The 17,710-nt window shown below is 51.1% G+C and overlaps 6 protein-coding genes across 6 annotated transcripts; 4 read left to right on the top strand and 2 right to left on the bottom strand.

Annotated features, from left to right (window-relative positions):
- Positions 1–759: 759 nt before the first annotated feature.
- N7443_004246 (uncharacterized protein) lies at positions 760–2,580 on the top strand (the record flags this gene model as incomplete). The annotated part of the gene is made up of 1 exon (XM_056884302.1): positions 760–2,580. One exon carries the CDS (start codon positions 760–762, stop codon positions 2,578–2,580), a length of 1,821 nt encoding a protein of 606 aa, XP_056742580.1.
- Positions 2,581–4,088: 1,508 nt separating this feature from the next.
- Positions 4,089–5,453, top strand: N7443_004245 (mitochondrial 37S ribosomal protein mS45; the record flags this gene model as incomplete). The annotated part of the gene is made up of 2 exons (XM_056884301.1): positions 4,089–4,553; positions 4,770–5,453. The coding sequence occupies 2 exons, from the start codon at positions 4,089–4,091 to the stop codon at positions 5,451–5,453; spliced, it is 1,149 nt and encodes a 382-aa protein (XP_056742579.1).
- Positions 5,454–7,282: 1,829 nt separating this feature from the next.
- Positions 7,283–7,480, top strand: N7443_004244 (uncharacterized protein; the record flags this gene model as incomplete). The annotated part of the gene is made up of 1 exon (XM_056884300.1): positions 7,283–7,480. One exon carries the CDS (start codon positions 7,283–7,285, stop codon positions 7,478–7,480), a length of 198 nt encoding a protein of 65 aa, XP_056742578.1.
- A 1,051-nt stretch (positions 7,481–8,531) lies between these two features.
- On the bottom strand, positions 8,532–10,184 carry N7443_004243 (uncharacterized protein; the record flags this gene model as incomplete). Its single annotated transcript, XM_056884299.1, has 1 exon — positions 8,532–10,184. One exon carries the CDS (start codon positions 10,182–10,184, stop codon positions 8,532–8,534), a length of 1,653 nt encoding a protein of 550 aa, XP_056742577.1.
- A 911-nt stretch (positions 10,185–11,095) lies between these two features.
- Positions 11,096–12,712, bottom strand: N7443_004242 (GroES-like protein; the record flags this gene model as incomplete). The annotated part of the gene is made up of 1 exon (XM_056884298.1): positions 11,096–12,712. One exon carries the CDS (start codon positions 12,710–12,712, stop codon positions 11,096–11,098), a length of 1,617 nt encoding a protein of 538 aa, XP_056742576.1.
- A 3,406-nt stretch (positions 12,713–16,118) lies between these two features.
- On the top strand, positions 16,119–17,512 carry N7443_004241 (uncharacterized protein; the record flags this gene model as incomplete). The annotated part of the gene is made up of 5 exons (XM_056884297.1): positions 16,119–16,271; positions 16,318–16,422; positions 16,480–16,877; positions 16,928–16,992; positions 17,046–17,512. The coding sequence occupies 5 exons, from the start codon at positions 16,119–16,121 to the stop codon at positions 17,510–17,512; spliced, it is 1,188 nt and encodes a 395-aa protein (XP_056742575.1).
- Positions 17,513–17,710: the final 198 nt, after the last annotated feature.

Genomic DNA, 17,710 nt, shown 5'->3' with positions numbered 1-17,710 from the left:
ACCTCGGACAGGAGACTAGCAGGGAAGCTTAGCTGCTTTGCATGGGATATCATATCAGGTCCAGAACCCCGGACACCTAACAAAAGCAGATCAGGGAGAAGAGAGAAAAAAACCGGGGGCATTCCACGCCAACTCGGGGCACGCACTCTGACCACGTTCTGCAAGCGGCGGTTCCAAGGTGACTGTCCTGGGCGTATTGGTGTGACCATACCGCAGTAATTTACAGGTCGGTACTTCTTTTCCACGGTACCCCTGACTACAAAAGAGGTACCCCCTGAATGCCACTGACAGTCACGTCTCCGTCACGAGTCGCGTCTACAGATCCATGGATCTGGCACCTGTGGGCTCCTTCGACCGTTCCGGACTCTTTTCTTTCCCCCCTTCTCCCCTTCTCTTTCTCTCCCCCTCCATCGCCTTTCGTCCTCCCCATCGTTCCTGCTTCCCCCTCCCCATCTCCATTTTTCGCGCCCGTCATCTCTGTCTTTCACCTCGGCCATCTCCATTTTACTCTAAGGAGTTCCCTTCGACGCGCCTGTCGCATATCCGATGAGGAGCGAACGTCCCTGCCTATTTGACTCTCGATTGAATCGCTAATTTCGCCTTCGCCCTCCCGGTCCTCGTCGCTTCCTATCGCATCACTGCGCGCCTGCGCCCACGACTCTTCTGCCTGTGACGTCTTCATAGCCTCGCCTATCGCGTTTCTTTGGGTGGTTTTTCGTGTCGCGAAAATCAATCTTTTCACATAAATCTTCGTGAGGGATGAGCGGCAGCTCGAACCAGTCTACTCGAACGAGTCCCGGCTCCTTCGGAACGACGCAGCGCACCGAATCCGTGTCCTCTGGCTCCTCGCCCACCCAAATTCCTTCTCAGGCGTCCGCGACGACTCAGCATGCGATGTCGACCGACGTGTATAGCCCGACTGTCTCGCAAGCGCCCACATCTTTAGCTCCTACTTTTACCCACCCCTTCTCACCTCTCGGCCCTTCCACCTCCTTCGAAAACAGTATGCGCCTCGGCGATTCCGACCGCAACTTCCAGGGCCTGAACGGCCTGGGACGCGCGGGCAGCGGTGGCGCGATTTTGATGCGCAAACTCCCACGCAACACCAGCCGCGAAGCTCTCCGCAGCATGTTGCTTTTCGCCAAAGACTTCGTCGACGCCGATTTTATCAACTCCGACCACCCCGAAGATAACGGGTTTTTGAGCGCGATCGCGCGCTTCAACACCATCCCTGCCGCCGAAGAGGCTCGCTCTCTCCTCGACGGGAAGCCCAACTCGAAGAACGACGCAAATATGGTTGTTGAGATGTACCCTGGTGCCGTGGGCTCCAACCTATCGAACGCGCGTCGCAACACGATAGATCACACCGCGAGGGGCGGTTTGCTGGGTGGAGTCGCATCCAACGGCCCCTTGTCCCGCCACTCCTCCCGCTTCAATGGCACCTTCCAGAGCCTGGAGAGGTTGTCCGCGAACAACCCATCCGCTCAGGCAATCGGTGAAGGCTTGCCTTCTACATCAGAGTCTGGCTCGCGCCTGCATAGCCTCTTTTCTCCCCAGTCTCCCATTGGCAATGGAGTGGGCGATCTCCCACGCGTGACTGGCAAGTCGATGATCGATGAAGACCCGGATGAGGAGACTGGAGAATTGCTCAAAGATCCTGTTGGCTACGCGGAGAATGGTCATTCAATTTCTGCCCAGCGTCGCTCAACCAATCCCCACATCCCAGCCAGTCGTTTCGCCAATCTGTCTCTCTCGACGGCCATGTCTTCTCCGCCTTTGCCGAACTACGCCTCTGGCGGTCCTAGCGGGCAGCGCATGAGCGCGAGTGGACCCCAATCTGCCTACCCCGGCAACGTGAACCAAGGCCATGGTTTCCCATACGCCAGTCAACACACCCCTCGACACAGCCTTCCTGCTGCAAACCCTAATGATTTGAACCCGCCATGCAACACCTTGTATGTGGGTAATCTACCTCCCGACACGTCGGAGGAAGAGCTTAAGGCGCTCTTCTCCAAGCAACGCGGCTATAAGCGACTCTGCTTCCGTAACAAGCAGAACGGGCCCATGTGTTTCGTGGAGTTTGATGAGGTAGCGATGGCCAGCAAGGCACTTAATGAGCTTTATGGCTACAAACTGTCCAACAGTGTCAAGACTGGTATCCGCCTCAGTTTCTCGAAGAACCCGCTCGGCGTGCGCTCCGGCCAGCCAGGCAGCATGAACCCAGCCAACCTCTCCGGACAAGGCGGTGTCCCCGGTGGCAGCAGCTTGAACGGGGTGCACAACCACATGTTCTCAGCAGTGAGTGGTCCACCTCCGGGTCTGGCAGCTCCCCCGGGACTTGCCATGCCTATGCCTGTCCGTAACGGCAGTGCTTCCATGCACTCGCCGGGCCATCCACACATGGTCAACACCGGCTCGTTTAACCACAATTCGGGTCTCGGAATTCGCACCAACGGTGTTAATCAAATGATGTCGCCGCCGCCGCCGCCGCCGCCTCCTGGAGGTGCGGCCGGCAACAACGCGGGACCTAATATGAACGGCTTCAACTCCTTCTACCCCGATTACATGATGGGTCGCTGAGACCTTAAGCATTATATTTGAAATAATGTCCGGCATGTTTGATGAATAATCTGGGGTACTGGCGCATTGGGGGGTTCCTTTCGTTTTCGTGAGTTAGATCAGCATTCGGCGGCTGCATACCTCTCGGGAGTATTGATTCGGACTCTACTTTTTTATGTCTTTGATTTATTGCCCTTGTTCTGCTTTGGTTGCTTTGTGTTTTTTTTTTTTTTTTTTTTTTCTGTATTGCATGGGGACTCGGGCGCACTTCCACATTCCTTTTCTTTTTCTCGCCTTTGGGAGGATTGCATTTCAGGTCATCGTCAAGCTTGTATTCCTATTGTGGTCGGACCGCGGCGCTCGCACAGCGTTTTTCTGTCGACCATTTGCGTTCTTCATCTCCCTCATACCCTTGTGTTTTTTTAACTTCTTTTTGTCATTTCTCGTTCTGCTCATGTTACTTGCCCCATATACGCTCGGGTCATCGGGTTTGCACCTTATGAGGTCGTCTTTGCCTGGCTGGGATCTGTACGGGTGGGGGATTTTCTCTTATTTTCGACCGTGATTCCCCTTTACATCCACCTGCTCAAATTTGTGTCTTTATCATTGCATCTTCACGTGTGAACCGGAAATGGATCTTACTATTATCGCCTTGCAATTCCTTGTTCTCTATGCAAGTACCAAAGAAGGGCTATTACTTGGCTTTGCAGTTCTTTGTCTTTGATATTTTTTTTTCTATTTTAATCCCCTTATTGTCATTCTCCGCACAATGCATAGGGTTCGGAATGCGCAGGCGTTTTATCCAGCTTTCTTTTACCATTTCCTGGAGAAAAAGAAGGCGCCTACGGTCTAAGTGGGCTTTTCGCTCAAGCTCTGCTTCTCTCCCTTCATCCGGGTTGCTTGCATCGTCTTTTTCATATCGTCCTTCGCTTGTTGCTTTCAGACCAGGAGGACTGTTGTGCAAGGTCCGGTTATGCTTCATGTTCTGTGAACGTCTGGATGAGAGAAATGAGGCGCGTTCGTCTTTTACCACGTTCTCTTCTTGTCTGCCCCTTGCTTTGCTTGGCGGTTCTTGTGCTGGTACTTTTAATGATACTGATGCATTTGCTTCAATTTGTACTTGATACAATGGATGAATTACAATTTGGTCTCTGAAAATGCCTGTAGTCCATAAACAGCGCCGCTAAGGTTACAATCAAGTCAGATTTAAATTTTTGATATGTATCCCTCGTAATTTCGGGGTTCAGATTTGCAGATGAGTGCTATTTCCCAATTATCAACGAGTCAACAGAGATCGAAGGCCATGGTTGAGCTAGGAACGGTCACGTGATAACACGATTGACCTTCCCGCGCAGAAAAGTTTCTTCCCCTGCACAAACATCTCAGCCTCGGACCAACCGCACCCCAACAATTGCAGCGTGAGGTCAATGGCCGCTGCTCTTGTTGTATCTTGATTCATTCTCCCCATTCCCTTTCTCAATCAGCCTTATTTTTTAATTCCTCGGCTTCCGGAAATCACGCGCTCCAAGATGGCGCCCCGGATACAGAGCCGTCGCGTGTCCAACGCCCTCCTCCCCTACCTCACATCCCCGTCATCTTCCCCCTCAGTCCTCTCTATCCCCTCTCTATCTTCCTCATCACAATACCTTTCTCGTCAATTTTCGGCCACGGCAGCTCCCCAGACCAAGCTCCGGCGGCAAATGTTTGAGTGGCTCAGCACCTCAGGAGCTGTTCTGAAGCACCACACTCCTGGCCAAACAAATTACTTGAGAAATTTCTTGAACGACGAGGGCGGCGGCGACCGACCATTCCCGAGCAACCCAACCTTCACCAGCGAAAACATTCTGAGTGAGGAGTTGCGGAACGAGATTTATGTTCTGGTCGTGGAGAAGAAGAAGAGCGTGCGCGCTGTCAGTGTTCAGCTCGGTGTCGATATGAAGCGGATCGCGGCGGTGGTGCGATTAGTCGAGTTGGAAAAGAGACAACGGGCACAGGTAAGGATTCTTCCCATTTTGCATCTCGTTCAACATCCTCTTTTTCCCCCATCCCCGACTCATATGATGAGCTATAAAAAAATTCGATTAGTCTTGAAGACACAAGCAATCGCTTGACTGGTTAGAAACTTTTACGTTACTGATATGAATGCTATCATTCTACTCGTTTGCAAATGGTTATTTTTATGGGAACCTAGCTGACCATCCGCAATTCAGGGTAAACCAATTGCCTTGCCATATGCCCGCTCGGTCCACGAGATGGTTCCGACCACTCCGCTCGCCCAGGATGGCGAGCGCCAACAATTCCACGAACCCATTAACGACCTCCCTGCCCACCCCACAACTGGCCCCCAGATCTTCTACCCTGTGCCCGAGTCACGTTCATTCACTCGTGTTGATGCCGGTCGTGTCTTCTCTGGTGCACCCTCCCTGGAGCGCGAGGTTGCAGAGAAGATCACACACCCCTCGGACCTTGCCGAGAAGGCCATTGAGAACCCCAACTCGATTGAATGGGTTGGTAAGGGCGACAATGCCCGTCAGGTTCTCCAGCCTGCCGATGTGCGTATCCCCCACCCGCAGCTGGTGAAGCTGGAACTTGACCGTGCTGCCCACCCGGAGGAGCGTCGCGAGGTCGGCAAGAGGCACGCCGAGCGTATGGAGCGTCAAGAGAAGGCCGAGCAGGAGCGCCGTGAGCGCGCTGCTGCCCGCCGCGAGAAGAGCATCAAGCACGTCGAGCCCGAGGGTGGCCGCTTCGACTACCGCTTTTCGGATGCCGTGTTCACCGCGGAGACCACCGGAAAGGATGGTCGCGCTCCCTGGGCATCCGGTCGCCGCTATGGTGTACCTACCAATGACCGCAAACGCGGCGTGGTTAAGATCCCCACTCGTGTGGAGGCTTAAGTGCCGTTTCGAATCGGCTTTGTAACTCTATCTCAAGCGGTACTGCCCGTCGTTTCCCCGCCGGGCACGACGGAGAATTGTACTTGTACTTATATAACTGTATGGCGATGTTTCGATTTGACCATGTATCTATACCACATCATGGATTCCTTCAGCTCCATATTTTACACATTCTCCAATGATCTTCCATCCCCTACATCATCAAGCCGGCACTGCACGTTTTGCCGTCACCGAAGTTGACGGCAGATTATCAACCGGGATCCCCATTGTCTCTTGCGTCGTCCCGGTGGCCCGGTAGTCGTAGTGCTGATGCCAAGAACTGCCAACCCTCTTTCTCTCCGCACGACGAACGAAAAAGAGGAAAGTCATCAATGCAATGACCCCGACAGAGACACCCACTCCAATGCCCGCCTTCGCCCCATTCGAAAGCTGCGAGCCTGTATGAGTCGACGCTCGCGTTCCAGATTCCTGAGCAAGGGTAATCGCATGCTCGCTCGTACAACAATCCTTCGTTGAACCACAGCACCAAGTCTTTGAGTCCGGTGTACCGTCGCAAGGTGTCATTTGAACAGCGCGGGCCTCGTGGACAGACTTGCAATCCATTATGTTAGCGAGAAGAACCCTTATGATCCCGGTCTCCCAATTGAAACGTACATTGAGGCACACGGTCAAGCAGGATTTATCCTTTGTCCAATCCGAGTCGGAGCACAATTCTCGCCAGTAGGTCGGCGATGCATGGCTATATTGGCATAACCCATTGTCAAGGCAGGTGGCGTTATTACTTTCGCGATTCAGGGCACAACACATACTCGTGTCTCCGTCTGTGTTTCGGCATGGTGCATATTCCGAATTGGTATCGACCGTGCCATTGGGCATATAACACGATGCCGAAGCACTGCGAACGAAGAGAAGATAACCAATAAAACCCAGCAAAAGGAATGATTGGAGTCCAGGAAAGACACCCATGATGTGCGAGTAGACTCTCAAGCCATGAAAGTGTCAGGCCCGGGAGGTGGCCATTACAAACCCTAGCTGCACAGCTTCAAGTGGGAGATAGAACAACAAGGACCGTCCCGCAATCCAGACCGTTTTCCAAGAGCGGACCCAATTATTCAAGCACATGCAGGGCTTATCTTCCGTCCCTATCCCCACAAGCCGCTGAGGAATGTGCCCCTTCCGGGCCGACAAATAAAAGGACTCGTGAACGGTATGAAGGACGTGTCGCTGATAAGAACCCGGCCTCGTCAATTGCAGAGCTCGGTTGGTAGCCTGGCTAAACCTGAAGATAATCTAAGGGGGCTCGAAAGACTTTGTTCTCCATTCACTCGTGGCTTTACTCTTGGTCCTCCTAGCAGTTTTGGTAAAGACATTTCCAGGTGTCTTTTTGCTGTTCTCCATTCTATCATTCTGACATCTCTGAATACCTTCGGCAAGATACGGTCTATCCACCTCTTGAGGCGTATTGAAAGTATCTCTTTGGCAGGGCGGTAGTAGCGTGAATGCCATATTCAGTTGTTAAACGCGGAGATAGATCAAGCTGCTCATCTTCTTCCAGTACTCTACTTCTTTGACTAACGCACTTGGCTTTGAGATTTCCGAATTAGAAGCATATTACGAGGGACCAAACCCTTTCTTACTCCTAATGTCCGTTTTGAATGGATATTTCCAAGGTCTTGAATGCTAGTAGCTACGATCAATATGGTAGATTACCTGGAATGAAGTGTGTTAAGAACCATGTTTCGTTTCGTTCACATAAACATCTCGAAATCTGAAATCACGCATCTCCCCATAAAGCATCACATTATCATAAAAGGAAATCAATTGAATCAATGGACTTCTCCAACCGATCGACATCTGCCACGACCCTTTCGCGTTCCAATCCATCCGTCTACAGCATCCGATTCGCTGTCTTTAGCGCCATTATCGCGAGTAAACAGGCCTTGAACCGCACTGAGGATGTTGTGAACCCAGGAGGTTGTGTTGGGAGTATCCATGGTCGTGGCAGCGTTGGATTGGGTGGAGAGTGAAGATGAAGAGTCCATTACTGCCGCGATAGGCTACGCAAGAGCGTTGAATCGCGGACGGAATCGAGGTCACGCTAGGAGGAAGATCCACTCTCCTGGATGACTATCGAATAGTCAGACTTTGTCACCAGAAATGAAGTGTACGAGTGGAGGTCGGAATGAAGTACCTTCCCCGGCTGCGATGAGGGTGAAATGAGGATGGAATGAGCCGATGGATGAAAAGAACCGGGGGGTAGCGGGGTAGAAGATGAAAAGGGAAAGAGACCGTGGAACAGCTCGGGCTAGGTATTACCAAAGATAAGCAAATCTCAAATCAAAAAGAGAAACAAGAACAATGTAGGACAATGCCACCTGCGGAAGGTCACCCACTAGCTGGCTATGAAATGTACAAACTCTATCTTGGATGGAAGAGCTCTTTGGATATGAAGCTGAGCCCCGTTGGAAATGCCCAGAAACCAAAGGAACCGATGGTATCACATGCACCCTTGCTTCCGGATTCTGTGAGACTTCACATCCAAGGCATTTCCCTCATTGGACTGGCGGCGGGGCTAGAGCAGCTACTAGTGACGACAATGTGCAGCGCAGTTGGGTGATCGGCAGCTCTAGATCTCAGGCGTGCAGATCCCGTGCATCTATGAGGCTACAGGATCATGTAGATCGGCTGAATGATCGACTAAGATGCCGTGTGATGCCGTGCTGCACGTATGCCGATTGGGGTATTTGCTTTTGTTTTAACTCGCTAATTAGGTGGCTGAAGTCCACCTGCTGGCAAGCTACAGAATGAGCATGCACGAGCGCGGGTATCACAGCTTGCAATTGCGCTCAGGTGATAGATTCGACGAGAGCCTTTGAAGGAACAAAGAGTTTAGATACAATCATCGGAGGCTATGTGTTACAATTGTCTTTGTTGTTCTAGTCGATTTTATTTCTTTGTCTAAAATTGAATTGATCAGGAAATGGCAGACAGGTCTCTCTCAAGCGACCTAGACGGATCTGGAGATGAAAGATGAAATCGAACTTCTCAAGCATCCTCGGGAGAAAGATAGGTACATGCTTAGTAAGGGACCTGCTGGTGGTACCAGTCCATGAGGAACTTGACCTGCGACTTCTTGGCAATGGGCACATTTCCAAAGTAGTTTCCAAGCTCCATAACAACCTGAGTGCCGTTCGGGCTGTTGGGAGCCCATTCGGACAGAGAACCCTTGCCAGTATAGGAGCCACCCTGGTTAGGGTCCAAGGTCTTGGCAAAGTTGGCCCAGTAGGACGACATCTTCTTCTGGATCTCGTAGTCCACCGCGGTGAATGGATAAGTATCAGTGTTGGCGTAGAGCGCGTTGAGGGCGTACATGATCTCCGACTGGTGGAAAGCACCCTGGTTTTGGCCTGGGGGAGCATGGGTCCAGTAGTAGGTGTAGAAGTTAGACTCGGCAGCCTTGTACCATTCGGTAGCATAGGCCCACGAGCCAACAAGACCGGCATCACGAGAAGCAGCGTTCCAGGCCCGGTCGGCGATGGTTTGATTCTTGTGATCGGGATAGAGCTTGAAATACTGGCTGGAGAGGTTGCCGTACTTCAGCGAGCAGTAGTGCTCGTACTCGGCGACGGTGTAGTCGGTGCTTGGGGAAGCGCCAGACTCGTCCTTGGTGTTACCGGTGATGACGGGGACGTCGTTGGCGGGGCCGGTGAGAAGAGTCTCAATGTACTTCTTGGGCAGAACATAGTCATCAAGGACGGGCTTGAAGATCAGGGGGTTGTCGGTAGAGAGCGCGGTTACCCACCAAATATAGTCATCACTGACACGGTCCTGGGAGCCAACCAATAGATCTTCCATGGATTTGGTGCGGAGCTCGGCAATGCTTGAGGCGTTATGGTTGGTCGTGTAGTTCACGCCATGCTGAATGGCGGCAGACATATTAACGTAAGAGGTAGCTAGACCACCCAGAAGAGGGTCGTACGGGTATCGAATACCGGACTCAGAGATACCGCCGTGGAAGTATCCCGTGAAAAGTTGACTGTTTACGGCGTGATAGACCTGAGAGGAACCGAAGGACTGACCCGCGACAGTAACGCGATCAGGATCACCACCGAAGTTGGCAATATTCTTCTTTACCCACTTGAGAACCTCCAGGTGGTCAAGAATACCGTAGTTGCCGGAAGTGTAGTGTCCGGTCTCCTTGAAACCCTCTTCATTGAGCTCAGGGTGAGCAAGGAAGCCGAATGCATCGTCACGGCGGTTGAAGGTGATCAAAATAACGTCCTTCAGAGCCATGCCACCACCGTACCACCAGGTATTGTCGCTAGTCTCATCCGAGCCCTGATTCCAGACCATGACGGGCAGCTTGGCATCAGCGGTGCCAGCATTGGTCCAGATGTTGAGGTTGAGGCAGTCTTCGCTGATGTTGTCGACACCATTGCTAGGACAAGGGTGACCCCATGAGGTGGCTTTGTAGGTGGTATTCCACTTTTCGCGAGACTGAGGAGGTTTCCAGCGATTTTGGTAGCCAGTGTCCGCGGCGAAGGGAATACCCAAGAAAGCGGTCACATTGGACTCGGAAACATCAAAGTACTTCTCAAGGGTTGACTCGTTGAAGTACTTGTATCCCTGGACGGGGCCGTAGTTTGTCTCAATAACTTTGTCCCAGAGCTGAGCTTGGACAACTGCAGCGCCCACAGTCAGTGAGACCAGGCTCTTGGTAATGGAAGGCATTAATCGTGCTTTTTACCAAGGAAAGTGAATGGTGCCGAGATGGTTAGACAAGAGAAGAGAGACTGGAGAGAATCAATGAGGTGGCAATCAGCAGGTTTATATGCACACTTGCTTGACTGGTAGATGTGACACGCTCCAAGACGCAAAGTCTGCCGGCCCACTCAAATTGTGGCCTGAGCATGGTTGAGGCGGGAGTTAATGGTGCTGCTGATCCTTAGAAGCGGCTAACTGGGTTGTCCACGGCGTGTGGGGACTCGGAGGTTTGGCTTAAATGACGACAGTAGCCAATAGTTCAATGTCTCAATGTCAAATTGTTGATCATCAGGTACCGTAGAAGCGCGAGTTCAAGGTCTGTGGCCTTGATTTTGGATTGGCAATGTGCATCTCGAGGAATTGACGCGTGTACCTGAGTTCATGACCCAATGTACCTCGGAACATGGACCTGACATTGGTCCTGAAGAATCGAATGCGGGACACGCGTAGTAATGCGGGGACTATCATAATCAATTATTGTACTTCAAGTCCGAGATTTCGAGTTTATGCAAGGCTGCGTTTCGGAGCCGATGAAGTCGCTGTATCGGTAGCTCGGGAAGTCGGTCTGTACTCCCCAATGCGGAATCTCAGACCGAGGAAACCTCAGGTAACCGGCCTCCAAGTCTTCAGTAGATCGCCCCCGATCCCGAGCTTTGCAATCTATTTTTTATCTCCGAAAGAGCTCCCCGAGTGCATCCTCATTTCTTTAGTAGCCGACTATTGAATGAACACATGCACTTTCTCTTATATTCATAGCCATAGCTTTACATGTCTTTACACGCGCCTTTCCACACATAGTTTCTTTTCTTGTCTAATACCCAATAAAAGCCGGATGAATATCAAAAGAGGTTGGTTTATATGAATCGGCAAGGGTTCAATTAAGCCACGCTCGCGTGCTCCGAGTGCGGGGCTGCGTCTTTTGAAAGTACAAATGTTTCCTGCGTGGGATTTGATGAGCCTAGGAGATTGCCATGAGCAACGGCAATGTTTTTCTTGGTCGATGTCTTCCACGCCTTATTGCCAGAAAGGAAGAAATCATCGATTTGCTCCAGGGTCAGACGAGCCGTTTCCGGCACAAAGAAGAACACGAGCACCAAAACAACCACCGTCAGTCCAAAGTAAAAGTAGCCAACATTGACTCCCATATTACCATACTTCTCATTGAGCATGTATGGTGTCCAGAACTGGACCGCAAACGAGAATATCTCATAGAGAAAGGTTGTGTTCGCTTGACCATAAGTTCGGAGCCGCACGCTATGCATCTCTGCAGACGCCAGCCAAACACTGGGACCGATGAATCCACCAAAGATGAATGCCCATATACACAAAAAAGCAACGACAACGTTCTGAGAAACCTTATTATCTGATCCGAGAGCAGTGCTCACGGAAGATAGGATAAGCATGCATATAGCCATCATACCGTAGCCAGATAACATTGCGAATCGTCGTCCCCCGTATTCGAGGACCATCGGGCCAATGCCTGCACCTCCAAGAATGCATAGTCCAACAATGACATTGATCAAAAATGGATTCTCAATTCCCACCCCACTGAAGAAGAGGGCTGCATATGGTGCAATGAATTGAATACCCGTGATGGCAAGCCCGATCAAGATCAGCGACGAAACTGCAGTTCGACGGAGGTTAGAACCACGGTATATCTCAATCCAGGATGTGCTGGCATCGATCGATCGTTCAAATTCAAGATGTCCTTGAACGTCTTGCACTTGCGCAGTGATCTCAGCCGAATGCGAGTCCATACCCTGGTAACTAGCAAACGACTTTCGAGCCTCACCTTCTTTGCCTTTCATCAATAGCCATCGCGGAGACTCGGGAAACATGAGAATACCAACACCGAGAGTTAAACCCAACGGGATCTGACAGATAATTGGTGTTTTCCACTGCCAGTCATTGTCCGGCGCCAGAGTCGCCGAGCCCGCACAAACAGCTGCTGCTGCCACGTTTCCCATCGCAAGGCCGATGTTGAAAATCCCGAGCAAGAGACCCCGCTTATTTGCAGAGACGCACTCCGAGCCGTACACGATACTCGCAGCCAGAAGCTGACCGTTACCAACACCGTTAATGCACTTGCATACCATATAATTGAGGAAATTGCCTGAGGTCCCGAGCATACCGGCAGCTCCAATGATACAGAACACACAAGCCACCTGGATAGTCCCTTTGCGGCCCAGTCTTGGCCCAAAAATTCCAGCTACCGCGCTGCCAACTCCCATGAAGAGGTAGCTCACGCTGATGAGAGATTGTTGCAATGTGGTGAGAGCACATTTATCAGGGGCTCCAGGGCTTGAATTGGGGGTCTGGGCGCAGTGACCGAATGCTTTTTGATAGGAGGGCATGATTAAGACAACACCTCCATACCCGCTGTCAAAAGCTGAGATCCAGGCTGCAAATGAAACCCAGATGGAAAGGAATAGCATCTTCCATGTGGCATTTTGAAGCTGGGGCTTGTTACCAGCTGCAGTCATTGGCGCATCCATGACGAAGGGTGGAGGGGAGGGCGAGACAGGAAGCGACCCAAGTCTAGGGAATGCACAGTAGAAACTTGATACGACGTTTTTGATTCAAGGCAAGGTAGCTTTATTCGAAGCACCCATAGATGAGCATTCCAGACAGCCACAGCAGGGATTGATTTTTCCCAAGATCGCACAGATATCTCGGGTCACATTGATTGCGGGGTCAACCATTCAATATCATCTTGCGATTGGACCAGGCGACAATTAGCGGAAGATCTTTGACGTTAAAGACCATGCGAGCCGCATTCGGCAGCCCTGGTTCCCTTTGGAACGTAGATGCGCATGCCGGGATAACGAACATTCCTGGGTCCACAAGACGTGCCACTCTCATATATGAAGCTGTGAGACATCCAATTCCATAGATCATAATATGTCAGTATGCCGTACGATCCGATTTGTGATTTCGTCTTCATGAAAGGGTGAGATCTGCACTATTGGTATCAAGGGTCCGGGACATTGCTGGTTTTCGTCCCAGGCGGAAATCGTATCGGCCGCCAGTTCAGCCCCTTGTTTGAGCATTTAGACAAGCAATTGCCCGTCTGCACATACGATCGGCGTCAAATAGACAACAGCAAAGTCGCTGAGCCTACCTCAGGTGATCAATCCAGCAAAAAAAGAGCGCGATTTGATTGCCATATGCAAGACCTTGGCTGGAGAAAAGACGTCGATCTTTGGAAACAGTGGAAGCGGAGTCATTGCCTCTTCAGTTAACTGCTGGTTACCCCGATTATGTCGATCGTGGGATTGTTCACGAGGCGCCGACGATCGGATTTCTCGACGATGCAACCAACCACCTGGACAGAGAATTTGTGCTTTGAAGAAAAAGAAGAAAGGAGAGAAGAAGCTACAATCTGTCTAGAAAGCAGGCCAGAAGACAAAGGCGGTGAGACTAAACATGCTTCTTGATATCTACCGAACAGTCAACCTTGAAGCAGCATTCAAAGAGCTTCGCACCGCGATGAAAGGGATTTAAACAGTTCACCAAGCATCGACACCAGCCCTCGCGGGCGACAGGAACTTCTAGCCTAATGGATCCATGCAGTTTACTATATACTGCCCCGAGCTCAAAAAGATCGTTTAGAACAGAGTATCAATCAGCCTTGTGGCGCCAAAACTGCAGACGCGTTCTATGCGCGAACGGCAAGCCCTAAGTAAAGAGTCTGCCATGTCCGCGTTCCCTGTTTCTGAGCCACCATGTTGGATTCGAGAGCGAGTCGGCTGGTTTTGCTTTAGAATTGGTCAAAGCATTCCAGATTCTGGGAGGAAGTGTATCGTTCGAGGTTGAGTCAACAGATGCTGCACCTTCCAGTTTTGGGCAAAATCACGACCAGCTCACTTCCAATGTTGTGGGGCCATGATGAGAACCTCTAGCAAGAATAACCGACAGTCCACCAGGACCCGCGATGATTACAGAAAATCCGGAAACCTTGATACCCGCCTGTAGGTTAAATCTCAGCCCCCTTAAAAAGCCAAGACAATTTCAATGGACGCTACGTAGCTATCAAAGGATGATGCTCAAACTTGGGAACCAAGGAGTATTGCGGCTGCTAGTCAAACTGATAAAGAGCCCGAGGCAATGCCATAAAAGTCAGCTAAAAATAAAATAAAATGGGGACGATTTAAATAGATTGACAGCCCTAGAAGCGATCACCAAATTCATTGTTTTGCAGGTCCACGTTAATGGCACCTTGCAGGAACCCTAGAAAAGTAGACGATGCATTATAACCGAGAACGCCGGTCTCAGATACGACCAAACCCATCAACTCTATGGTCGAGGGCGCCACTCCCGCGAATATTGATTTGAGGGCTGAGTGGTCGGCAAAGTTCCGGTGAACCCTAAGAGACGTTGGTAGATCAAATTTCAGATATCTAGGCAATGCTCCTGACAGTGTGCTTCAGTGAGAGGGACTGGACTAATAAGAAGAGAAAATGTGTGCGTGGGGCATGAGAAGGTGTCAGCTTGAGTCTCGATCTAAGGCGATACGAAGACCATAATTTGCGATATCAAGAGGTCCCGCGCTTGGCACCTGGAGACATGGGGAAGGCCGGAGATAATCAACCATACCATTTTCCCAAAAGAGGTATTCAAGCTCGGCTATTGGTGACTCTGCCCCGGCGTGGACTCCTATGTATGCCGTGACGGTGGCAAATGGCACCTTGAAAGCGATGGCATGGATCCCCGCTATGATTATACTGTATGGTTCCCTGGACCTGGATCCGGTGCCACAGTGGGGACTTTCGAACAGGCTCAAGAACGAGGTGTGATGTTGGGGGTTCGTGCGTTTCTAAATTCGGTTTCCTCGGTTCCCAAGGATCTCGAGTCTCTTGGTACTGTATTCTAGAGATCCGTGCATCCAAGATCCGACTTGAAATTTGAAGTTTGAAGTGAATGCCTGAGGCAGCCCCACAAAATGCAGACAAAAACAAGGAATTGTCTGATTCTTCAGACTGTGCACAGGCGCCACGCTTGACCACTTTCGGCAAACCAGCGTGCCGCCTCTTTGGTTTAGAATTCCACTAAGGTTACGCCATGCAGGTGATCCCAGTCAGGCCATGTGTTGAAGCCCCTTCTTCTTCCCCGTCCTCTCGCGTTCCAAATTAATTAGCAACGGTCAGTTCGAACAGGGTTCCTTGCCTGGAGCGAGGGTGATCGGGGCGATCACAAGGAAAAGTGGAACTCGGGGATCACTTTCCTTGACTAGAGGCAAGATCTACGGTTCAAGAGCTGTCAACAAAGCTGTCAAATTGAGAGAAGATCAAAAGCCGCATTCGATAGCCCGTGTTTCACTCGGGATCCACGGGCACGACAGAGTTCAGGAGAAGTTCTAGGCATCTGAACAACGGTAGTGATGGGCACAACCTGCCTGACTCGCGGGGGTCATACCAATTTCGGTCGACCGAGGTGGGTCGACATGGCGCGCTAGGCGGCACAAAGTGCGCACTAGAGTCGCTGGAGGGCGATAGCTTGATGCTCCTCCATAAAAGTCTCGGGAATTGGATGCCCACCCGAGTCCCACTCTACTTGCAGTTATCTCTTCTTCGCGGGACTTTCTCGGTCGGTAGACAGCTGTCAGTGCTCATCTGCCCACTCCACGTGCTCGGCGACTTTTGAAATTACGATGGTCGTGTATGGAGGCTTTGGCTAGACCCGTTACCACCGCCGCGTTGCGGATCAGGTCTTGATCACTTGCTAAGTGGCTAGTTTTTTAACTTCCTCGGTACGCTGCATTCGCCCCCCTGAGGGACCGGGTGAAGTGCGATCACCTTCCGCCTGGCAGATTCTGCCCTTGACTCTTGGTCCGGAAATTATTAATATGAACTAGCTTTCCCCCACTCGACTCCATGTCACATCGCCTTGACACTTACCGGCATGTCTGACGAGGAATCGAGGGCCATTGCCGTGAAGACGGTCGCGGCCGTCTTCATGTGCATTGCCACCATCTCCGTGATGCTGCGTTGCTATGTCCGTGGCTTCTTAGTAAAGGCATTTGGATGGGATGATGGTTCGATGGTGGTCGCAGCGGTAGGCTGATTTCCTCCCTCCATCCGATGAGAAGCTAATGATTTAGTTATTCTACGTGATGTTCTCTGCCTGTATGATTGGAGGAACTCTCTATGGTACCGGTTACCATTTTGTGAACCTCGAGCCCGTTGATCGTGTGACGGCCATGGAGGTACGCATCGCATCATTCAACTTCCCCCGACCATGCAGGTCACTCATCCTTCTCTAGTATTGGTGGTTTTGCGAGATTGCATACTGCTTCGCCTCCATCTTTTGCAAGATTTCCATTTGCATTTTCTTATTGCGAATCACCGTCAAACGAACTCATATTTGGATCCTCTATATCGTCATGGTTTTGACCGTTCTTGCCGGTCTCGTCTTCATGTTCCTGATGCTTCTACAATGCAAACCGCTTTCATATTTCTGGACGCGAGCGGCGTTGGACCCTGCTATCGTGGGCCACTGCATTAGTATCGACATTATCATCACCATGACTTACGTCTACAGCGCATTCTCCGCCGCGTGTGATTTCACTGTCGGCATACTGCCCATCTTCATCGTGCACAAGTTGCACATGAGAAGGGAGGCTAAGTTGGCCGTCGTGGGTATTCTTAGCATGGCTTGCGTGTATGTTACCTACCCTCGACCTCACAGGATTCAACTCACATGATATATAGTGCTTCGTCGGCCGTTATTGTTAGGTTCCCCTTCGTGAAGACATTCCGCAACGAAGACTTCCTTTGTACGATCCCTTGAATCCTTCCTCGTCGCAAATGAAGTACTAACTTGCGCTAGGGGCTACCTACCAAATCGCTATCTGGTCTAACATCGAGGCTGGGCTTGGAATTACCGCCGGTAGTCTTGCAACACTCCGACCTCTTCTTCGTCACTGGATGGGCTCGCACACCGACTCGAACTATCCGTCAGGGTTTCCAGGGCCGTCAGGGTCACGCAAAAATAGAGCAAGCGCACAGCGAGGGCTACCACTGGGATCCGTCGACACTAGCCGGCCGGGAGGTTTGAGACCGGACAAGCTGGCAGTCATGGTCACGAACATCGAAAGCCAAAAAGACGCGGAAAACACATGGGCCGGGTCATCGTCGAGCCCAAGCAGCAGCGAGGAAAGGTTGAACTTCGAACCGTCACCCGCCCCACCCAAAATTGAAGTGGGCATCCACCAAACATTCGAGGTCACGCAAACGTCTGCAGATGGCGACGATGGATCTCAGGGAGCTCGCCACACTGCGCGTGAACATGTATAATAATAATCATCAGCACTTTTAACGAGTTACGACGATCGACTTACTACCCACAATCTACTGTATATTGCCACAAAATTCGTTCTCGTTTAACCCGATCTTAAAAAGCAGTCCAACTTTGAAGCTTGTTCAACCATGGAAAGGTCGTTCGGGAACGCTTCCCGAAGTACATACTCGCGATGATTGGCGCGCTCTATCCAG

This window comes from Penicillium atrosanguineum (genome assembly GCF_028827265.1).
Source record: "Penicillium atrosanguineum strain IBT 20685 chromosome Unknown utg000003l_segment0_segment0, whole genome shotgun sequence".
In the NCBI taxonomy this organism is placed as follows: domain Eukaryota; kingdom Fungi; phylum Ascomycota; class Eurotiomycetes; order Eurotiales; family Aspergillaceae; genus Penicillium; species Penicillium atrosanguineum.
Note: the sequence above shows the minus strand (reverse complement) of the source record. Positions and strands in the feature narration are given on the sequence as shown.